Genomic DNA, 25,379 nt, shown 5'->3' on the forward strand with positions numbered 1-25,379 from the left:
ACAAAAGTACTGGTGAACTGAGACACTGCAACAGAAGATCTGCCAGAAAATTCATGCCCAGGAAATTCATGCCAATATCTGTGTCTTTGCCATGGAACTTTACACAGAGTTACAGATCTGGACACAATATCATTCGTGATGATGCAGGCTATGGAGGAGTGTCACCAATTGCGACCAGCCCAGGTATCCTATGGTCAGAAGTGTGCACAGCAACCAAATTATTATTATTATTATTATTATTATTTATTTTTTTCCGGGGGAGAGGGGGCAGGAGGGGGGGGGAGCAGCAGAGGCGGGGGGGGGGGGGGGGGTAGGGAGAAAAGGGGAAGTATATCCTATATTCAGACAATAGGAAATTAAAGGCCAAGGAATTTAGTGGAAAGTCATTTTGCCTATATTTTGTGCATCTCTGGATTTATATTCATGCAGTCTCAAGGGAAAGGTCAAACTGAGGCAGCTACTCACTCTGTAGCCTAACCATTAGCTGTACAAATACGCTCTCAGTTGCTGTGCCTTCATCGTATCCATCTGTGAAGTTAGTGTTTGAAAGTAGGCTATGATATGGTCCACACAGTTAAAACTCTTTGCTGTTTTGTTACTGGATGAAGTAATGTGTATGGCCAGGTAGTATCATTTACTTAAATTAAGCACAGATAATCATCCAGCCACATACTACACTCAGTTGATGACCTATAATGTGGTTATTAGAGTGCAGTAAATTAATACGGAGGTAACTATTACTGAAGTTCACATGTGGTAAACAAATAGTTAACACAGTTACTGATGAAAGTTCTTAAATCACTGTCCTTGAAGTCTGTCATACAAAGATGAAAGGTATTTGCACAGCAAGTATAATTTGGAAATAACTTTAGTCAGTATGATCCTACTGTCACAGTGATCATTATTGAAATTTGAACAGTCCATGATGATGATTAAGCACTCACTGTACAATTACTCACTTAAAACAGTCACTGAGTTATTGAATTAACTCTTGGGTGCAAGATCTGGATAAATTGTGGTATTTTTTTTGACTGGTACTTCTACTAACTCGTCTGTGGTACACTATCCCATATTCGCGGTATAAGTCGTGATCTTTTCAAACTCTCTGCAGGTTGACTTAAAGTAGCTTCGAAAACAACTCTAGTATGAGTTTACAATAATTAGGACTGAATTCAGCTATTGTCATTTAATGGATTTTCATAAATTACTAATTTTTATTGAATTGCACTGGTTAATGTGCCTAAATATGGGGTTATATTTCAGTGACAATTTTTGATGTGATGTTAGTTATTCAGAGATGCAAGAGTGCAGGTATTGCTAACATATTTTTGTCACTGTTTGTAAGAATATTCTCTTATTTATATATATTCTTTTTCCTAGACTTTATTGGAAGTCAGTAATTGGGTACATGTTTACATATGATCAATAACAAAATCTGAAAGTCTGTTGTTTTGCAATTAGCACAGTTTTTAGGAAAACATAACTAGATCATTAACTCCTGATAACCAGAGGAATGTGATAGATTATGTCAAGTTGGATAAGCTGTGGGTTAATATTTGAAATATTTTAGGTATTATGCACATGCCCTATAAATGTCAGTATTGAAGAAATCACTAAATTTGAAAAATATTATTATTATTATTATTGAAGGGAAAGAAAACATAAGAACTTGAACGGATCCACTTGCTTTGTTACAATCTTGTAATGTTAGTAATGCGGTTGCTTTCCATGCACTCTGAATGGGGGTGCACAAGCTGAATACCGTTGCTTCGTAACAACACATGCTGCCACTGCTGCCCCCGCACTTTTGCAGATGTTAACAATATGTGTCGTGTAGAAATGTCCACCATACAATGTGGCCTTAGTGCTATAAAATTTTCAGTTGTTCAGGCCATCCACAAAATGTTTGGAGTGCAAGAAGTTGAAAGATAGTGGACCTAGGGGACATGAGCGGATGCAGTGATTGAGGCAGTTCAAATGGTATTGTTTCTGGAGGACATCTGAAAGGTTGTGATGTTACATGCAAAATTACTGTCAAAGCACAGTGACGATTTAAAAAAAAAAATCCACAGCCATTTCACAAAGTAAATTTGAAAAAAGAAAAGAAAAAACAATGTTTCATTTATTAAGTTACTTTCCTGTGTACTTGCTGCTGTATTGCACTATAATTAGGGTAACGAAGAATAGTTTTTATGGTAAGGGCCATTTTTGGTGTTACTCTTTGTTGAATTATTTTGAAAGTACAATATTCATATTTTCTTTGTTTTTATGTTTTTGCATTGGTTTTAATGTTACATTGAAAATGAAAATATACATATCAATTATATTTATTGACATGAACACTGTATATATTTACATTACTGGATAAAAAAAAAATTACATGAAACATATTAAGTCTTCTAAATATATTCTCAGTTAAAGAGAAAATAAGTGTAGAAGCTTGAATTTGAAAGCTTTTCACAAGAAAATTATTGTCATAGCTTCAAAGTTCTCCGATACATTATTCCACCCAGAGGCTGTAACTGAACACAGACAACAAACTGTTTTCAGCATAAAACAACAGACATTTACCAATTTCCACATTTCCTCCTGGCATGGAAAGTTGTTCCACAGAATTATTAAGGTATTACATTTAACTCTGAAACAGATACAACTCAGTTAAGATTCTGTGGCTATATGTATGCATGATGACTGCAGAAATACTATCGTCAGTGGCATGAGGGCAGTAAAATAATTCAGTGGTGACAAGTGAAAACTATCGCCTCCAGCATAAGGAAGAAAGGCCACAGATCTATGTTTGTCTTCGTAGACCTCCAGAGATGGTCCAAACTCCACAGCCCGACGAATCTGCTTCTCGGTGTATCCAACATATCATTCATGACCTACATCAAGGCAGAATTTGAAAGAAAACTTTAAAGTGCAGCTACATACTTTTAAGCTATCTATGACACAGCCTGGAGATGAGGCATGATATAAAAGCTGCTGCACATAGTTCTGTGCAAATGTTAGCCTGATTGACAATATGCTAAATGAAGAACTGTTCCAGCTAGTCAATGGTATCCATCATAAGCTCCGCAAGAAAGTTATAAGTCTATCACAGGGATCAGTCCTTGCTCCACTACTGTACAGATTGTACATTGCAGGCATGTTAAGAATAAAATCGAGAATGTTTAGCTGCACCATGACTGGGCACAAGTAACAAAGTGTACCTCATTGAACAGTAAGAATAAATCCTAACAGAAGACCTAGATGTAGTGAGAAAGTACTTTCGCAAATGGAGATGCCACCAAAACATAAGTTTCCTACTTCTACCCAAAAAATAAACTCACTGGAAGAAAACTTAACATACAATTTGAAAACACTATGCTTCCTCACAGTAAAACAAACTTAACTGGGTAACCCTTGATAGAACTCTTGATCTGTTGGAGCATCTTAACAAAAATGGCAAAAACCTGAAAACAAAAATATTCATTCAAAAACTATGTGGCACAACCTTGAGAGCATCAGTATCAACCTTATCTTGTTCTGCTTTGGGTCTTGTCAGCCGCTGAAACGTTGTGCCCCAGTTTGGCTAAACAGCCCATATCTATAAAATATAGATGTCCAACTAAAAGCAAGTAATGCCATGAGAATTATTGCTGGTGTCACCAAATCAATGCTTAAGGAATGACTATCAGTATTGAGCAACATTCCACCCCCATGATGTATAAATGCTCTCGTGAACAAGTAAAAGATTAAGTAACAAAAATCTACCAATCCATCAAGATGTCAGTCATGGGAACCTTAAACGACTCCACTGTAGATGAACATCAATAACAACAGCCAGTCACTGTATAAGAAGAATTCAACCGTACTAATGCATGGACTTGAAGATGGGCTGGACAGCAAAATAATAATAATAATGTGCAGTGTATCACCCAAAAGCTTCGGGGCTTTTGCTTCACAGGCCAAACGTGGTCAGTGCTGAATGTAATTGGAACCCAGCATGTCAGATATGCATATTTCTTTATGTAATTAGAGTAAGCAGCTGCCCCACATTTTGAATGTGAATAAACGCAGACCTTGACGTCATGGAAGAATATCCCATAAGATCATACAATGGTAGACCAGACTTAGTGGAGATGAATTATGTAAATGCTCTGTATTTTTGTTTATAAGATTTTGGATTGCATATATTAAGCTGTACACTTGCTGGGTTCATTCAGAAAGCCATACAATAAATGAATACTGACAGTATTCTTAATGTTTACAGGTCGGAATCAGGCTGGTGTCTGCTCGATGAATGGGCTGGTGTTTGCAGCTGGAGGTTGTGATTCCTGGAATTGCCTCAATACAGTAGAAGTTTATGATCCACAAACAAACTGTTGGCAGTTCACTACAAACATGATTACTGCTCGGCGTGGATGTGGGCTCACTGTTTTCAAAGGTGATTATCTCATAACTTGTTTCTCTCAAGAAGACTATTTTCATAACTGTGCAAATAAATGTATGTGTAAAAAGAAACCTAGCAGAATTAATTGGTGGATTTTTACCAGGCAAACTGTATGCTGTTGGTGGGTCAGATGGAACTCATTCACTATCTTCAACAGAAATTTATGACCCTGTAGAAAAGACATGGACCCCAGGACCTAGCATGACAACTCCACGTGCAAATGTTGGAGTTGCTGTCATTGGTGACAGATTGTATGCTGTTGGTGGATTTTCTGGTAAGTGTCACTTGAAAGAAGCACAGTTAGAAAATATTTCAATGAACTGGAAAATAAGTGTTTTTTTGATGTAATAGAAAGTATTTCATGATCCTCACTGAAAGTCTTCCTTGTATTTCGGTTAACTGTCGTCACCTGTCTGTATTTGTTTTGGTAACCTTGTGTCCCATATTTCTGTTGGACTTATTCTGTTGTGGTGATGAAAACAATTTGATCTTTGGTTGGTAATATTAGGTTTATTGCTGATGATGAATAATTGGCATCTTTGTGAACTATGAATTTGCAAAGAAATTTCTTACTGGGAGCAATGCATATGGGTTATCGGCTGAGCATGGTTATCAAACTGTTGTAATGCACAGTAAGTGTCTGTTCCACTGGCAAATGGTGGCAACTCAGTTCTGGAGTGAGAACAATCATCTTTCTTGACAACCAAGCTTTTTATTTGTTTCTTGAATGGATAGACAACAGTTTACAGCATATTTAATATTTGTACAAAATTTATAGTGCACTTCATATCAGAGTCGTCTTTAATTTAGCTGTGCTCATTAGTAATTACGCAATAGTTGTAGAATGCATTGCAGTTAAAACTGAATAGAATAATAAAATAAACATGCTCAATTAATTCTGGTACTGTATAGACAACTGGTACAGGGCATTATATGAAGATGTGCGCGGAAAAATGGACTAACCCTCAAATGTAAAAACTTGGAGGCCATCTGTTGTTTGGTACAGGAATTATCAAAATTGACATTGGCCTCGCACCCAAGTGTCATATTAGGATGTAATACAACACAGAGAATTTCTTGTGTTTTGCTAGATATGATTTCTGTAATGTCAAAAAAGGGGTAACCTTCTGTTACACTCCGGCTTCCGTCCAGCAGAAAGAAGCTGAATGGCTAAGTAGCAGGGTAGCAGATACTGTCATATGATACACAGACAACAGGTAATTAACTGTAATTTGAAAACGTTTGGCTGCTGAGGTGCATTATATTGGATTTAATAAAAGTGCAAACATGAAATATAATCCTTGTGTAATTCATCCTATTAATCACTTCATGAACCAAGTTTTGAGTGGTTGAAGTGTTCATTTGGCATATTCATTACAGAATACAGATAGTGAACATGGAGGTTGTAGAAATAGGAACCTTTGATGAAACACTGAAAAATCAGTGCAATTTATTGAAAGAGGAATCCACAGAATTGGCACAAAGAAGGGAAGTGGGTGGGGGGGGGGGGGGAGGAGGAGGAGGAGGAGCACTACTGTGTATTTGGGGAAGATCTCATGATGGCGTTTCTTGATGCAGAAAACTCATTTGATAGTTATGTATGACGGCAGTATCTGTTCCCGAAAGAACAGTTACCATGGATGACCATGCAGCTTTGCTAGAAATGAAATAATTGAATGGACACCCCAGCTGCAAACGGGCGTTGATGTACTTCATTGGGGACATGTTGAAAATGTGTGCCCCGACCAGGAGATCCCGGGTTCGAGTCCCGGTCGGGGCACACATTTTCAACATGTCCCCAGTGAAGTACATCAACGCCTGTTTGCAGCTAGGGTGTCCATTCAATTATCATTTCATTTGATAGTGCCTGTATAAGAAAGGCCTGGGAAACACTAGGAAAGAAGGAAGTGGAAAGAGAGACAAGTAGAGTGGATGAGATTTACTGTGGAAGCCTAAGTTGGGTGAATATGGGAAATGAATGGACAGATTGGTTCCAGAAACAAAAGTGGTGTGAAACAGGACAGTGCACTATTGCCTCTCCTTTTGGTTGTGGTTTTGGATGAGATAATGACAAAGGTGGTGGAAAAAGCTGAAGAAGACAAGCAACGGTGTTCGAAAATGACTTGGTGATCTAGGTAAACAGGAAGGAGGGGGTCAGGAACAGCTGGATGTTTGGGGAAAGAACTGACAGTCAGTATGTAATAAAATTTAGTATGAACAAACATGAGATCCTCGCTACAACTAGAAAGAAAGATAGACTAACTAGTGGAACAAGAATTAGAGATGAAATACTGAAGAAGGTGCAAATTGTCAAGTTCATGGGAAGTGTGATAAAAGGAAAATGGAAGAGATGAGACGAGATCAGTGAATATGGCACACAGGCAGAAGCATTCCTGTAAAGTGCTGCGAGCCTGGTTTGGAACAGAGACTTCACACAAAAAAGGAAAACATGATCTATAGAAGTTACTACATCTCCTTCCCCCCTCCCCTGCGGCTCCCACACCTTCTCCTCTGGGCGCTGCTCCCCCTCCCCAGCCGGAGAAGTGTCCCACTCCTTCGGCGTCTGCCGGTCAAGGGCGCCTCTCCCGGGATGCCCCTTCCCGGCACCTTCCAGGTCAAAGGTCTGCTCCAGCGCGGCGACCGCGAGAGCCGCGGTCTATCGGCCCCCAGGTCGCCCGGTCTCTTTCTGTTCCTGATCTTGCTGCAGCTGGCTCCATTATGCCACACAGCCCTCCTCGATCTCAGCCTGAAAAGAAGAAGAAACATAAGTCCCGGGACAAAGAGCCTCTGGTGTCACCGGAGGTCCCTTCCCCGGCTTCACAACCGGATTCTGACCTGTCGTTTATGGATGTCGCCCCCTCCTTGTCGGTGACGGGTGGGGACCCGGCGGTATGACTGGATTTAGCGTGTTCAGCCCTCATTTAAACCATCGTTCTGTGGTTCTCCAATGGAATTGTAATGGCTACTATCGTCACCTTCCGGAATTGAAATCCCTTCTTTCGTCCTACTCAGCAGCTTGTGTGGTTCTCCAGGAATCTCATTTTACTGATGCTCACTCACCGACCCTCCGTGGGTTCCGTGTTTTCTGTCGAAATCGGGTCGGACCCTTGCGGGCTTCTGGTGGCGTTTGTACGTTGGTCCGTACAGACATTGCTAGCACGTGGATTCCTCTCCAAACTACATTGGAAGCGGTTGCTGTTAGGGTCCACTTAGACTCTGCAGTCACAGTATGCAATCTTTATCTCCCTCCTGACAGGACTCTTACACCTGCTGCCTTAACCACCCTTCTTCAGCAACTTCCTCCTCCCTTCCTCCTCCTTGGGGATTTTAATGCTCATCATCCTTTGTGGGGCAGTGCCTTTCCATCTAGACGAGGTCTTCTTATAGACCAATTTATTGCAGACCACGACCTGTGCCTTCTTAATGATGGCTCCCCTACTCATTTCAGTGCTGGTCATGGTACCTTTTCTGCCATTGATCTTTCTCTTTCTTCTCCCTCTCTCCTCCCTTCATTACACTGGTCGCCACACGACGACCTTTGTGATAGTGACCATTTCCCGTTGATTATCACGCTCCCTTCCCGCTCCCCGATGGACAGGTTACCTCGTTGGTCTTTCCACTGCGCCGATTGGCCTCTATATACTGCACAGGTCGAGTTTTCTCCCTCTTTGTCGGGTTGTATTGATGACGTCCTACGTGACGTGTCTGACGCGATTGTTCGCGCTGCTAACCTTGCTGTCCCGCGCTCATCTGGACAATTTCGTCGTCGGCAAGTCCCGTGGTGGAGTACGGCCATTGCCATTGCCATCCGTGATCGCCGTCGAGCTTTGCAACACTTTAAGAGGCACCCATCTGTAGCCAGCCTTTCTACCTTTAAGCGCCTTCGCGCTAAAGCCCGTTATTTAATCAAACAGAGCAAGCGAATATGTTGGGAACGATTTGTTTCTTCCCTTGGTTCCACTGTCCCTCTGTCACGGGTATGGGCTACACTTCACTCTCTCCAAGGTTGCCATCGGCAGTCCACCCTCCCAGGCCTTCACCTCCCAGATGGCATTTGTACGGACCCATTAGTTCTCGCAGAACATCTTGCGACCCATTTTGCAGTGGCATCAGCATCGGCCTCCTATCCAGCTGCTTTCCTTCATCAAAAACAGCAGGCTGAAGCTGTCACCTTATGTTTCACCACTTGTGAGTCAGAATCTTACAACGAACCTTTCACTGAATGGGAATTTCTTTCTGCTCTATCTTCTTCTCATGATACAGCCCCTGGCCCAGATTCCATTCATAACCAGCTGCTTCAACATCTCAGTGCTCCACAACGGCACCATCTTCTTCGGGTGTTTAACCGTATCTGGCTCCAGGGTGACTTCCCTTCTCAGTGGAGGGATAGCATTGTGGTTCCTGTCGTTAAGCCTGGTCAGAACCCCCTATCTGTTGACAGCTATCGGCCAATTAGTTTGACCAATGTTGGTTGTAAGTTACTTGAACGGCTGGTAGCCCGTCGGCTCACTTGGGTCCTCGAATCTCGGGATCTATTGTCCCCTTACCAGTGTGGCTTTCGAGAGGGACGATCTCCAATCGATCATTTGCTTCGCTTGGAATCCGCAGTTCGGCAGGCTTTTTCCCAGCGCCGCCATTTGGTTGCAGTGTTTTTTGACCTTCGCAAGGCCTATGACACGGCCTGGCACCATCACATCTTACTAACCCTTCATCAGTGGGGTCTTCGGGGCCCACTCCCGATTTTTATCCGCCAGTTCCTGATCCATCGGTCATTCAGAGTTCGAGTTGGTACTGCTTTTAGTTCTCCACGGACCCAGGAGACGGGCATCCCACAGGGTTCTGTCTTGAGTGTCCTTCTTTTCCTCATTGCTATCGATGGACTTGTGGCCTCTGTCGGTCCCTTGGTCGCCCCTGCGGATGATTTCTGCATTTGGGTTAGTTCCTCCTCGATGCCATCTGCAGAACGGCAGCTCCAGGTGGCTATACGGCGTGCCTCTGCATGGACCCTCTCACACGGGTTTCAATTCTCTCCTTTAAAATCGCGGGTGGTCCACTTCTGTCGCCGTACTACGGTCCACCCTGATCCAGAGCTCTATCTCGCTGCACAAAGATTGCCTGTGGTTCCACAGTTTCGTTTCCTAGGTCTTCTTTTCGACAACAAGCTCACTTGGCTGCCCCATATCAGACTTCTGAAGGTAGGATGTTTCCGTAAACTCAATGTCCTTCGCTTCCTTGCCCACTCCTCTTGGGGTGCGGACCGTTCCCTCCTCCTCCGTCTTTATTGTGCTCTAGTTCTGTCACGTTTGGACTATGGTTGTCCAGTTTATGGTTCAGCTGCTCCTTCCACGCTGCACGTGCTGGATCCAGTCCACCATCGTGGTATCCGTTTGGCCACCGGTGCCTTCCCTACTAGCCCTGTTGATAGTCTCCTGGTTGAAGCTGGGATCCCCCCCCTTTCTGTTCGGCAGTCCCAGCTTCTGGTGTCTTATGCCCTTACTATCCGTTCTTCTCCCGCTCATCCTTCCTATTCTATCCTATTCCCAGACCATGGACGTCACCCGCCTGACTCCCGCCCTCGGGCGGGTTTACCGGTTGGGCTGCGCCTTGCGTCTCTTAACCGTGATTTTCAGCTTCCTTCTTTGTCCTGTCTTCCTCGCTCCCTCCCCTCCACCCCTCCTTGGTTAGTTCCTCGGCCTCAAATTCGGATGGATCTCCGCCGCGGTCCGAAAGATTCCATCCCCCCGGTGGTGTTCCGTTCCTTTTTCCGCCAAATTTTATGGGAGTTTCGGGATGCTGTTGTTTTTTACACTGATGGCTCTAAATCTGCTGATCATGTTGGGTATGCCTTCACGTCCTTTGTTGGAACGGAAAATCATCTACTGCCACCCTCATGTGGGGTGTTTACTGCGGAATTGATGGCAATTTCCCGGGCCCTTACCTTTATTAAACAATCCCAACACAACCGCGTTTTGTTATGTACGGACTCGATGAGTGGCCTTCTTGCTATTGACCGGTGTTTTTCGCGCCATCCCTTGGTCTCTGCCATCCATGACCATCTCGCTGATCTTCACCGTGCTGCTTGTTCCATTGACTTCCTATGGGTCCCGGGCCATGTGGGTATCCCGGGTAATGAGCTCGCTGATCGTTTGGCTGGGGGAGCAGTTACTTACCCCCCGTTTTCTGTAACCCCTCCTGCAGCGGATTTACGGCTTTACATCAAATCCCACTTTGCACAGTCATGGGCCAATTCTTGGGAGGCTACTCCACTGTCTAATAAACTTCGTGCCATTAAGGTGAATCCAGGCCCATGGCGTTCTTCCTTTAGCCTCTCCCGCAAGGACTCGACCACACTGTGTCGTCTCCGCATTGGCCATACCAGGCTGACCCATTGTTTCCTTTTGCGTGATGAGCCACCCCCGCTATGTGGTTGTGGAGCCTTCCAGTCAGTGGCCCACATTTTGGTTGAATGCCCCCTTCTTTTGGCTCTGCGTGCTAAGTACAGACTCCCCCACACTTTACCTTTGATGTTGGCTGATGATTCCCGGATGGTCTCTCTGGTTCTAGGTTTCCTCCGGGAGAGTGGTTTTTATTCTCAGTTTTAAAGTTTTTAATCTCCCTCTGGTGTTGGGGCAGGGCGGTGAGTGTTTGGGTGTCTCCCACTGTAGGCAGTGTTCAGAGATTCCCGATTCACCTCCCTGACCGGAATCCTCTTTTCTTTCCCTTTTACTCTGTTTTTACCCCTTCTTTTTAAGGCTTGGTTAGTTTTTCTATTCCCATACGTACTTTCTGCATTATAGCAGTTGTACCTTTTAAGTCACAGGTGGTCTTGCCTATGCTGCTTCAGCATAGTGTTGGGTTCGTTCTCTTGCCAACTTCCCTCATTTGTTTTTACTAATGGCAACGTGACTGCCCATTTACGTTTCCCCTTTTTCCGTTTTATTTTTCTGACTATACTGAGATGTCCCGTTAGCAGAATGGAGTCTATTTGAAACAAGGGACTGATGACCTTGCTGTTTGGTCCCTTCAACCTCAAACAACCAACCAACCAACCAAGTTACTACATCACAGTACTGACTTGTGCATATGGAACATTGGTAATGAAGCAAAGGGTTGTAAGCAGATTAGACATGTGAGATGAACTTCCTCAGAAGTAGGATAGGAGCAACAAGTAGAGGTAGGATGAGAAATGGAAGGATAAGGGAAATAGTGAAAGAGGATCCCTTGCAGACCAAGATAGAAACTTCTAGGCTAAGATGGTATGGGCGCTTACAGAATGGAAGAAACGAGGATTCCCAAGAAGGTGCACAAAATGTAGATGTGAAGGAAACGACAAAGAGGAAGATCAGGGAATAGGATGTCTTAAAGGTGTGGAGGAATGTGTTGAAAAAGAGGCTAGGATTGAACCAGAGTGAACACAGAAAGATAGTGAGAAAAAGAGACTAAGTGGCACGGCTTATATTCCAAACAGACCCAGCCTGGGGCTAGAAATGTCGATGAGGATGACAGGCTTAATAAGCAAAAAGGCAGTGAACATAAAAATTGATGTACACCTTTCCTTTCTGTTCATTTTATTTCTCTTTGTATGGTTTTACCAAAATGTAAACATTCAATAAATGGCATAAGTTTAGAATATTGTAATAACTTTTTAGAGTTGCTTTGAAAAACGGCTAGTAATTTTGATTAGTTAGAATAGTTAAAATTAATTTAATTTTTTCCAAAGGAGCCTCTTAAAAGAAGCCAGCTGAATTGAAAAGTCTTCAATTCATCCTTCTGATAGTTTTCTGTAGGAAATAAATATTAAATCTTTGAACTGCCTCTAATATTTTTGATTGCAACCTAAATGCTACAGTAGGCTCCAATAAACTATATTAGAATAGTAATCAGTTGCCATGAATATATATCCACTTGACATGCCAAGCTTTCAGTGTCTTGTTTGTGACTCATTTAGGGAAGATACACATTTGTCACTAGTTTACAACAAAATGCAAACACATTGAGTTTCAGAGCTTATTGTTGAGACATACATTCAAATGTGAATCAGTTCATTCAACGAGCAATGGAAATAAGGTCAATTTTGTTAGGAATATGAGAAAAAGAAAACTTTGAGCTCTTATACTATCTCATAGTTATTTACAGAATGTTTTGTTATGTTTCAGGGAAGACATTCCTAAACAGCATTGAATACCTGGATGCTACAACTGATGAATGGACAACATTTGTGCCGAAGGTACTTCCTGTGGAAGAGACGATCCTCCAGGATCATGAGGAGCATCTGACACAGAATGGAGTAAACTGTGATAAAAGCAATCAGCAGTCTTTGGACAATGACAGTGAAAATGAGAAAGTACAAGACGATTTAAAGAATAAAACTGAAATCATCCAAAATGGTGTTAAAGAAAGCTTGAGCCAAGGGTCAGTTACAGCAGTAGGAAGTTAAGGAAGTTAAGGAAGTTGACTTTCTGAAGCAGCTCTGTACTGAAATGAGTCATAAGTATTAGTCTTATTTAATGACAGTAAATTGTTTTGATTCTTTGAGTGGCAAGTTTTGGCCATGGAATTCAATGTTACAGAGCATGTGCTTCAGAAGTGAAGTTACCTTAAGCTGTGACTGAAATGTGAAGAACAATGGAAAATTTTTGAAGACACTGGCATTTCTTTCTTATTTATGCCTGGTGATATGATCTCTGAGGTTTTATTCCCCTTGCCATTACAAATTAGTTCAGACTGTGATGTGAAATTGCATTTAAAAAGGAAGTTAATTTTTTGATTTGGGACTTTCTGAAATTAATCTGTTGTATGGTGCCACCTACATTTTCAGACCCAAAATTCTACCTCTGGCACCAGAAATACAGGAAGTTTCCTACAACTAAAAAGACTACAGTAAAAAATCTTTGTTATTTTATGTTACTTCATATCCTTTGAGATGAAATAGGCTTGAGACAGAACTGATAGACACTGTGTGTGTGTGTGTGTGTGTGTGTGTGTGTGTGAGAGAGAGAGAGAGAGAGAGAGAGAGAGAGAGAGAGAGAGAGAGAGAGAGAGAGCGCGGTTGATTATGTGATGATATAAATCATATGTGGTAGGCAGTATGAGTGGAACTCTGAGGGGGGGAAATAAGATTTGTATGACATATTCATATGTTACACAACTGTTGCATTTCATATTACTTACCTTAATTTTAGTAGACAACTCTCATAACAAAAATTCTATTGTGATAGACATGTAGATTCATAAATGTTAATATTGTATCTCATGTTCTTGCCTGCTAGCGCTGTTTTTATATAAAAAGGAAAAAGTGTTGAATCATTACCTAATTTTGAAACAATGTTCAAAAATGCAAAGCCCTGTCCTTAACATACAGAAACATAGTATTACTCATTTATTTGAAAAGGTCATGTGAAAGATCTTAGTAGTTTAAAATGAGCCTTCAACTTTATTTGTATCTTACGTATGCAGATGGATTGAAACTCCAAAAATTTTAATTGTTTCATACTATATTTGTAGGAAATAAAGAAAAGCTGTTTCTCACTAATGACACGTAGTACAAACAAAAAATCTGCAAGAAGTGTGAAGCAGAGTAATAACTGAGTGTTGATCAATCATTATTTTTACCTATGAATGTAATTTCTTTTATTTTTAAATATTCTTGTTCCATGGTGGGGTGTGGAATAGACCAGACTAAAACTGTTCAGTTATTCACATCTGTTACAATTACTTTTGTCAATTGTATGTACGAGATGGAATAACCAAAATCTTGTGCTTTGAGCATCACTGTTACAAACCATAGTGTGAAAAATAAGAATGGTTTTCTAATTGTGTAAAAGATGGGGTTAATTCTTAATGATCTATTTTGTATAAATTTCCTTAAACTGTTCAGATGGAAATTGACCAAGCATCCTGTGTTTTTTGTTGAATGGGTTCTTATGGGGGCAAAAAGTGACTGAAAGAAACTTAATTTTATCATTAAATGATCATGCCAATTTCATAATGAATGAACTTTTATAACAAAAATCTATAATGGTTGAAAGATGTGAAAACCTTTGATATCTGAAAACAATTTATTTTTGTAATTGTTTACATGTTCATTATCACACCTCAATCAGGAATCTCATGCATATGTAACTACATATACACCACAAATTTGGAAGACAATCTTCCTACCAGATATTTATGTATCATGAATACTGAAATAAATCTCCACAGAATCAACTTAAGAGTGTTGGAATTCTTGTTAATTTTTATTTTGCTTTGTGTTTGCTGGACTTTCAGCTGTTTCGCATAAATTCAGAGGGCAGCCATGCGCGTAAAAAGAAATGTCGATGATGAACCATGGGCCAACAGTGGTGAGTCGGTGTGTGTGGCATGGCAGTGGGATTGAAAAACTTTTCAGATGGGTCTTGAACTGATCAGGGGATTCCAAAGAGAAGCAGTCAGGTTTGAAAATAACAACCTGCCATGGACGAATGGCAACTTGAGTCTGTTTGTCTGAACTTGTGCATGAACACTGTAGTCAAGAGCTTGAGCTGCTGTTCAGTTGTGCATTTGTTGCTCATTATTGAGCATAAACGTTGCAATGAAAGAAAGAAGAGCGGTGTGCAGATAAACTAAAATTTTTTCTCAAGAGCTGAAGAGTGAACAGTGCCTTGAAAAAATCTCTGTGTATGTCTGTTATTTTATGGGGGAGGCAACTTCTTTAGAGTGTTGGCTTATTATGTGTAGTTTTAATCCTTGTTATTTTATGAAATTAACTTCAGGAGCAATACAAAATAAAAAAAATTATGTACATTTTGTAGAGGAATTGAAACATAACCTCTTCCATTTTGGAATAACATGTAAAATACCTTCTGCCACTGACCAGGTCTAAAATAGAATTTGGGCTGGCAACTTAGTGTTCTTATCTTGGAAATAATTGACCCACAAAAAGTGGTGAAATATTTCCCCCAGCCGGAAGAACCTTGTGATGCTGCTGTCATTTGTTACAAACAACATTCTCTGTACATTAAGGGGACAAGTCATGGGATACCTCCTAATATTGTGTTGGACCTCCTTTCACTCCGCATAGTGCAGCAAATCAACATGGCATCATCTCAGCAATTTGTTTGGAGTCCTGTGCAGAAGTATTGAGTCGTGCTGCCGCTGTAGCTGTCCATAATTGCTGAAGTGTTGCTGGTAGAGGATGTTGTGCATGAACTGACTTTTCGATTACTTCCCATAAATGTTCGATAAAATTAATGTCAGATGATCTGGGTGACCAAACCATTCATGTAAATTGTCCAGAATATTCTTAAAGCCAATCGTGAACAACTTCGGACTGGTGACATGACATGACAGTATTGTGTGGGAACATGAAGCCCATGAATAGCTGCAAATGGTCTCAAAGTAGCTGAACATAATGATGTCCAGTCAATGGTTGGTTCAAAGAGTCCAGTCCATTCCGGATGGAAACGCAGTCCACAGCCTTATGGAGCCAACACCAGCTTGCTCATTACCTTGTTGACAACTTGGGTCCATGGATCCGTGGGGCCTGCACTACACTCACCCTACCATCAGCTCTTACCAACTGAAATTGGGACTCTGCTGATCAGGCCAAGTTTTCCAGTTGTATGGAGTCCAACCAATATGGTCCTGAGCCCAGGAGTGGTGGTGCAGGCAATGTAGTACTGTTAGCAAAGGCACTTGCATCAGTAGTCTGCTGCCATAGCCCAATAATGCCAAATTTTGCCACATTGTTCTAATGAATACATTTGTCTTGCATCCCTTCTTCTGTGTTTATTTCATGCAGTCTGTTGGTACTGACAACTCCATGTAAATGCCCTCAGCTTTCAGTTGTCTAGTGAAGGCTGTCAGCCATTGTGTTGTGTATAGTAAGAGGTAATGACTGAAATTTGGTATTCTCAGCACACTCTTGACACTGTGGATCTCTGAATATTGAATTCCTTAACAGTTTATGAAATTGAATGTTTCATGTATCTACCTCCAACTATCACGTCTGCCTACAGAGAAAGGTCCCCAATTTGTCCGAAAGTCTAGAGCAAGGACAACCTATAGTTCGGCTTGTGAACTGCGCTGTGGCCCAAGCGCTGTAGTTCTCAGGCTTGCTGCATGTTTCCTCCACAACTATGGCACACTGTAAGAGCACAAAGAGGGAGAAACTACTGACGTGCCACATTTAAGTGGCCGTGCAGCTGCCCTGCTTACTATGTGGTGGTGTGTTTTTCCCCGTTTCGCAACAACATAGATCACAAGCAAAAGAAATTTTCAGTATTATTTAATTATTTTTGGTATCTTGAAGACACACACTTTTTATCAGGTATAAACTGCACATGCACAGGGGTGCTTTCAGCCGAAATGGTAAACTGTTTCAAAAACAGACATAACACTGACAGTGTCCTCAATTCGTTTAGGAACATATCTATGTAGTTCTTTTAAGACAAGGAATTTTTCAAACATAAAGTTTTCTTTAACTCTGCTGTTTTGTTCGGGTCTATATGACCTGAAATGGTTATAAATTTTATTTCTTCTTGTGAAATTTGGTGACTGTCTGAAAATGCAAGGGTAGAATGTGATTAAAAAGTTTAAAAACATTTCAAGTCATGTGGTCTAAATCTTAGGAGTTACATATGTAATCTTCGGGACAATCTGACCTGACATTAATATGATTACTCTGAAATCAAATACTTACTGGTTGTCTCCATAGTAGTAATGACTCTCATTGTTCACACTTACTCTCAACATTCAACAACTCAACAAAGATGCTGCACACAATAGACTTGTCATTATGACTCGTCACGACGTGTCGTCACGACGTGTCGTCACGACGTGTCGTCACGACGTGTCGTCACGACGTGTCGTCACGACGTGTCGTCACGACGTGTCGTCACGACGTGTCGTCACGACGTGTCGTCACGACGTGTCGTCACGACGTGTCGTCACGACGTGTCGTCACGACGTGTCGTCACGACGTGTCGTCACGACGTGTCGTCACGACGTGTCGTCACGACGTGTCGTCACGACGTGTCAGTTGTTAAAATTATCCAACGTTTTTGCTCAGTTTGTGTTGTCTATCATCTGTGATTAGTCTGAACTGTGACGTCATGGTGATATTGACTGACAGAGTTCGAACAATTAGTAAATAGCTCTATAGAAAGGATTACTTTCAGAGTTCGAAGGTCATGTCAGTAATGCATCTGAAAGAGATTATTCTGATGACAGTCCACAGCCTGTTAAAAAGTAGTGTATGGACTTCTATTCATAAAAATGGGAACTTAGAATGGCAGTTGCAATCACCAGCCCAACATGGTCACCTACCTGCTTTGAACATTATCAGGAGTACCCCAAGAGTTACCAGGTATGCAAGCAGCAGAATAAGTTACATAAAAAGTATTTTCTACAGCACTTCAGAATGAAATAATAGAGCTGTCAAACATTAATGATTCTCTTTTTCCTGCTTGCTTAGGACTCCTATTCCTTGCATATGTGTATCGCTCACATGGGGAATCTACAAAACGTTTGTGGGACAAGGATACTGGGTGAAACATATTTTGAGCAACCATCTCCCTAGAAACATTCTGAAAAAAATCGCGCGTCTTGCAATTTGATAAGAAATTCACATGAGAGGAAAGATGACGTACTGATAAACGTGACGCAATTCGCAGTATCTGGGAGAAGTGGTTAGAAGTCCTTCCAAAACTGAATAATCCAGGGGAAAATACGGCTGTTGATGAGCAGCTGATAACATTTAGACTTGACTGTTCATTCAAGCAGTACGTCCCAAGCAAACCGGCAAAACATGGGAACAAGATATGGACTCCGTGTGACAGAAAATCTTCGTATGTACTGAAAGCCCAAATACATACAGGAAAGGAGAATGGAGTGGCACCAGAAAAAAATCCGGGAATGAGAATACCTTTGATTTGAGAGTTCAGAATGTAATGTGACAATTTTTTGGTCAAACAATTTGGGACAGGTGCTCCTGAAAAGGAAACTGACCATGTTCGGAACAATGTGCAGAAATAAGCCTGAGGTTCCACAAAATATGACAAACGAGAATGTTTATACCTCTTCATTTTACTTCACAAATAACTCTACTGTGGTCAATTATATTCCTAAGAGAAATAAGAATGTTGCACTAATGAGCACTCTCCACAATGGTGGGGAAATAAGTAACAAGGCCGATAAGAAACCAAAAATGATTTTAGATTATAATTCAACCACAGGGACTTAGGCCACACTTGATCAGCTAACAGGTACTTAGATGTGCAAACAAAAAACTAATTACTATTAAAAACAGTCTTGATCACGATTTATTTTACAAGGTGACCGGTTTCGACCACTACTGTGGTCATCTTCAGACCAATGAGAATCACAACTCCAACAGAAAGGGGTTCCTACTCATTGGTCTGAAGATGACCACAGTAGTGGTCGAAACCGGTCACCTTGTAAAATAAATCGTGATCAAGACTGTTTTTAATAGTAATTATTTACAAGACATTGATCACTGCTGTTCCCATAATGCATTCAAAACAAAAGACTTGTCGGTGGCCCATGATATTTTTCTACAATACTCATGATGTCGGTGCTTGTAATGCGTATGTCGTGTGGACTTTGATTGACGTAACTGGAACGCAAGAAAATTGATTAGGAGAATAGTTTTGGAGGAACTTCAAAAGTCACTGGTTGCAAAGCACATTGCATCAAGGAAGCATTTTCCAAGAATAGAAGATTTTTGAGAATGGTCAGGAGTATCAAAGATCCAGAAGTGGCAAGTGTGGCTAAAACAGTAACGACAAGAAAATATACCAACTGCACAATCTGTGAGTTCTGTCCTTCAACCAATGACAATAAAACAAACATGTCATGTGGAAAGTGTAACAAACGTATGCAAAACACTCACCACCCACTTGGGTTGAAACTGCAGTGATTAAGAAGGAAAGGAAGTGATGAGGGCAAATGGACAGATGGTTGTTGAGAAAGACTTTTTGGTGGAAATATCTATTGTTACTAATACACTGTGCATGAATATCAAAATAAAGCATTTTCTTTAGTGAAGTTCTGAGTGGTATTATTATTATTATTTACTACTACTGCTATAGTCACTATGAGCATTAACAGCATGGTACAATATAACAACAATGTTGATGGGTTATAACTGTACGAAAAATAAGTGTGAGTAGAAGTTTTTTTTAAACATTTTATTATGCCAGGTCATATTGACCCAGACAGTACATTTGTATGGTAAAAGTGAACAGAACAGCAGGGTTAAAGCCAGTTAGTTTAGACAACTGGACTGTATTTGTCAGAATGTGTCCCTTCTATAACACAATTTCAATTTTGAATGCATTCTTGTCAAACAAAGAGAAGTTGTTTCTCACCTTGCAGTGTCTTATTGTGGGAAGTGTGCAGTTAAGTACACTTAAAATGCAAGATCTGCACTACTCCTGCAATAAATTCAACAACACAGGTTTAAATCAAAAATTGTTCCAGGGATGCTTGTTCACTTAGCCAACGTACTCTGCTGTAATACGTGATGTTACCATGCTCCTTGTTCAGTTTTCTAGAACACTGTCATTACTGGCAGTGGAGTAATGCATTCAGCTTCCGAAGTTTTACTTTGTGCGCTGCATGCCTTCAAATTTACATCGCTTCTGCCTCCCCATTCATTTTTAAGGCTTGTGATAATAGGTTGCCTCTTTTTGTGCAAATGGCCATTGGAATTTTGAACATTTTTATTACCATGAACAAATATCGAAGGGTAAACAGCGCTCTGATGGACTGAAGGGAGTTGTACCAAATGAAAAATGCCACTGTGCAGTACTAAATGAAATGTTGTATTGTGCCGAGTATTTCCGAGAAGCACTGAGCAAAGTGAAGACTGATGTATCATTGGCCCACATGTGGCCTGCACACCCAGCCCATGCTAAAGTGTGGCATGTCATGGCTGGCCTTAATGTAGAGCCTTATAATTTACAAGTTTATTGAGAAGAGTGGCGTGGCATAGTGTACGAGACTGGTACACTGAAAGTTCTGGGTTTGGATCCTCCCAGATGAATTTTAGATCTGTAGTTTTTTATCAGGATGACTTTCATCATTATTTTTATACAATCTGAGCAACTCGTACTGGCAGAATGTCAGAAAAACCACTAAACAAGCATTTGCTAAGATACCACTACAAGGACTCTGGTCTAATTTCAAGTAGTTGCTGAAAAAGCCTCAGCACTTTTATATAACTGGGGGAGAACCCACAGGTTTCTGGCTACTGGCGCCTCTTATTGAAGTCTGTATGTTTTTCAAGTGCAATTTTCCTCTATATACCTCTATCAGAAACCGAAAAAGCATTGCTGGAAGGCCTAAAGCAATTCATTAAAGTTAGAGTATTTAAATCTTAAAAAATTAAATGAATCTTGAATTTGCAAAACAACTTAAGTCCCTAGAGGTACATTATCAGAGACAACAAAAAAAAAACTGTCTATTATCTTACTGAAGCAAATATTGCATTGAAACTACGTAAGACTGTCTTTACAAAAGCATGATCTTGTACTTCCTTCATGTTCAAATTTTGGTTCAAGAAAGACAAGATTTTTTTTTTTTTTCAAATTAACTTCAGTTTTGCTTCTTATGTAATACAATTCTCTCATATAAACACACAATAATGTATTTCGTTTATTGAAGAACATATTCAGAATACATAGAACAGTAAATCATCAAGAGAAATAAACATACAGGACAAAATTTCCAAAATGAAATTGCAATATTACTCATTTGTCTTTGTTTCCCACGCTGCAATTTTCTCATAAAATGCTTTGGATTCATTACAGTTGGAAATGTGCTTGAGCATTTTGTGTATATCGTTAATTTTATTTTCATTGATTGGACACACACAATTTGGATAAGCATGTCTGTGTGATAGTTTGGTATGTGCAGGTATGTTGGCCCAAGTATGAAAGACTGTTCAATTATTCCTCATAGGAATGGTTTTACCACAACTATTCCTATCTATTCTGCTGTTAAGTAGAATTCCATAAAAGTTGAAACAGTGAAAGATAGCTTTTTATCTCTAGGAACGTACTTAACAGACGTCTCTATGGAATTGGCATTCTTTTGTAAAATGTGGCCACCAGTTGTTGTAATCATAAACATCCTCACTTTCAACGATTGTAACTGTAAAATTTCCTTTAGCACTAGAGACACACATCCTTCATTGTGTAGAATCTGTCCACACGCCTCAGTCATCTTTTTACTACTGTGAAGTCCCTATCATTTGGCAGAAAGGAGTGTCCTCTGATAAGGAAAAGAAGTCTGTTGTTCAAAAAATACCTCTGAGCACTTATAGCCATTAAAAACCAGAAGAGTGTGTTATTCTTGCCTGGACAGCTGTCAAAAAAGAGAGAGAGAGAGAGAGAGATGAGACACAGGTATCAAAATACTGGAGGAGAAAACTGCATACCTCATTTGGACTTTTCTTAGCTTGCCCCCTCATGGTAGATGTAGAAGGATACTGAATTAGTTTTCATGTTATACACAGAGAAAACTGGAATTGTCAGTTGATAATCATACATGTCCTGAACTGGTATCTTAGGCAAGCATACATTTTGCATGTAGACAAATGTTAAAGCAAGAAAATCCTCTCTTTGTGCATAACTTGGGTGAATCTTCTAGTGTTTTGTAGAACTTTTTGCTGCGATGTTTGTGAACTAGGCGTTCTGCTGCAGCTACACATTTAGCACAATCACTAAGTGCACCGCTTTTCTCTTTAACATTCAGTTCTTCACATTGGGCCTACCAAATGTCAAACTGAAATGGTTATTGAAATATCTGTGAAATTAGTGGTAAGACACATTACTATCAGGATATTTGACAAGAAACATTTCATGCATAATTTTCACAGTTAGTTCACTGTTTAAGTAGAAAACATCTGTGTTTCCACAGTGGGTTTGTTTAGTTGGAAATGACGCAATATAGGCATGAATAGAAGCAAGTATAAATGAGCCTCTTTTGTGTTCCCTGGTTTGCGTTTTCCACATTGGTCTTTAGGAGACTTCTTACGCAATATCTTCATCCTGGATTTGGTAACCCAATAAACACTGAGGAAGGCTTTCTTACATACCTCTATCTGCTTGACTGAGTCTTTAACATATTACTCGAACATAGCTGCCCTAATACCAGGCTCGTCTTTCTTTTCTCTTTATCTTTCCATGGCAATACTTTGTTTGTCTTTGTAAGAACACATCTTGTTTGTTCTTAGTGTCAAAGTCTTTCATGTAATTAACTGCTTCTAGCAATGCATTTTTGGAAATCAAGTTGAGACATTGTTTCCTGTATCTGGAATATATGACAGTGTAGTTTCAGCTCTCTGAGACTGCAGACGTGTATGCATTTGCATTTGCATGCGTGCGTGTGTGCGTGTACACTGCTGACAAAGGCCTTAATGGCCGAAAGCTATAAGCTATAATTGTGTGGATCTTTTTGTTGTGCCTCTAGCGACTCAGCATCTCCGCTGTATGGTGAGTAGAAACTTTCCTTCTCTGGTATTGTTGGAATATATGACAATTTGTTATAAACAAGAGGCTGCATTACTAGTAATTACCAGTCTCAGTAAGCTACAATGATGCATACAAGAGTATTGTGTACAACAATATTGTGAAACAAAATTAAATCCAGATTGCTTACCCGCAAGCAGGTCCTGTTTGTCTAACTGAAACTAACTTCCCTGCATGATTTACATGCTCCAAACCTTTATAACCTTAGCACGCTTCATTGTAGTTCTCTTGTATTCTGCAGCCCTTTTCATTCCTTTCCTCCTCCTTTGGTCATTATTTTCTTCATTTTCTATACCAGTACATAAAGAACTGCTGTTAGGTGCCATTTTCGTTTCCAGTTAACATATCGCAGGTCTACCACACAAACAAAAGTATTATAGACGTTTTACCAACTTAAAGCTATACATGAATCTGTTAACAATTATCATTACCTGACAAGCGAAACAACTTAGGTCCTGCACTAAGGCTGTTTTGCCAGCAAAACACAAATGTTCTGTTAGTGGAAATAATGTACGGAAGTCAGGGACTAGAGTCTCTTGGCTATTAAGTGATGCATGTTGGGTATTGGAACATTGCTGTGCCCATAACTCAAAACCATGAAAATGTGGACTTAAGTCGTTTTGAAAATTCATGATTCAAATGTTTTTGAAACTATTTTTCATTTCTTTCCTGGAAAGCTCAGCTGGTTCAAGTAATAGTAACAGTTCTATTCATATTGTAGTGAAAATACAGAAGCTTTCCTCTACAACAAAACTTGCTTGTACAACATTGTCCAGTGCTTTCTATTCATTAGCCATATGTGTATTATTTATTACATTAGGGTACTGGATCATGAGAGCTTTCACTATTGAAGTAAACTATGACTGAGAAGCAAGGATGTGCATGCAAGACATTGGTAGTAAATTCTGTTTAAATGGGTAGATGAACTGTAAGAAATATTGAGTTTGAGCTGCTTTATATCGCACCTTACTTGATTTTTTCAAGTTGAATGTAAAATAAGCAATCTCCGCAGTGAAGTAACTTATAACTCACTACATTTGTTGCCAACACTGGTAAATATGCTTTTGTGCTTCCAAGTGTCTTAATTAATTATGCATTTGATTTTATTAACTGCTTGCAGTTTTGTTTGGGATTGACCCTCCAGTCTTTTCACTTTCCTTTTTGAAAGCATAGGTTCTGTTTGTGTATCAAAGTAAGTGTGTCCTCTTGTGGGGAAACAAACAGAACTTCACACAGATTGAGTCAGAAACAAAAGTATTTGCAGTAACAAATGGCAGGCATAAAATGGTATGTAACAGATGAGACATTACCTGAACTAAGTTGCTTAGTTTTTAAACAATGGTATTTGTAGTGTGTGTTCATATTTTACATTCTGTTTGTTTAGACATTTCCCTGGTACCATCATATGCTCAGTGATGGGAAACCATTGAAAAAGACTGTCAAAATAATGAAATTTTCCTAACTCTGTTGGTGCTTTTGATGGCAAGCACATAGCTGTATTTTGCCCACTGAAGAGCGGAAGTAAATACTTCAGTTATAAACATTATTCAGCATTGTACTGCTTGCAGTAGTAAATGAAAAAAACTATTGATTACCTTCTGTTTATGTGTGATGTCAAGGGACAACACCAGACACAAGACACACATCGTGTTCTGTAGCTCCCACACAGGACCACCTTCAAGGTTGTGGAACAAGTCAAGGTATAAATTAACTTACAACAGTAGTATCACAGAAACTTAATCTGTGTGTTGTATTAACAATAAACTCATTACACTGCTTAATGCTATTCACATTAACATTAAATCAAGTAATTTATTAAGAAAGGTGCTACTTATCAAAAAACGAAAATAAAAAACCAGCTGCTGGCTGCCTCTCCCATTGTGTTACAAAGCTACTGTTGATCTGCTATTAGCAACTTAATATTTACTCAATTACAGCGATATTTTTTGAAGAAAATATTTTTGCATCTTAAATACAGAGTTCCGTTTATAGTACATTTCTACTAGTACAGTTTTATAACAAACACTTCTACTTTGCATGTAGCTAAGAGAACTTTTCATTCCTGAATCTAGATGGTCAGATAATTTGTAGGAAGATTGGCTGATGGGGTATGTTTATAATTTTCTTTTGAACTGGTAGGGGTGCCTACTATCTGACATTGTTAGACCGGAGTACATAACTTTTTTCTGTACTGTGGACAAGGCGGCAAAGTCTGTGAAAATTGTTTTTATGTCTTGTATAGTGACTCTATTGCAGAACAACTGTAATGGACCACACAGTAGGCTGTTGCCCTTCCTAGTGATCAGGATATATACCATATGTATTTCTTGCAATTTATTTTCACTCGCAGAAAATATTGGTAAACCATACTCAGCTGATTATGAATCAAACAATGGGATAACATAACAGTA

General features: G+C 40.0%; 1 protein-coding gene across 3 annotated transcripts in view; it reads left to right on the forward strand.

Annotated features, from left to right (window-relative positions):
* LOC124619248 (influenza virus NS1A-binding protein homolog) overlaps window positions 1-14,641 on the forward strand; it is a 112,306-nt gene extending 97,665 nt beyond the window's left edge. For all 3 annotated transcript variants that reach the window (XM_047145502.1, XM_047145504.1, XM_047145503.1), the window contains exons 11-13: window positions 4,253-4,426; window positions 4,536-4,706; window positions 12,589-14,641. In XM_047145502.1, coding sequence (XP_047001458.1) covers window positions 4,253-4,426; window positions 4,536-4,706; window positions 12,589-12,869 — 626 coding nt within the window. In that variant the 3' untranslated portion in view covers window positions 12,870-14,641. The remainder of the gene's footprint in view (window positions 1-4,252; window positions 4,427-4,535; window positions 4,707-12,588) is intronic.
* Window positions 14,642-25,379: the final 10,738 nt, after the last annotated feature.

Source organism: Schistocerca americana, chromosome 6 (genome assembly GCF_021461395.2).
Source record: "Schistocerca americana isolate TAMUIC-IGC-003095 chromosome 6, iqSchAmer2.1, whole genome shotgun sequence".
NCBI lineage: Eukaryota > Metazoa > Arthropoda > Insecta > Orthoptera > Acrididae > Schistocerca > Schistocerca americana.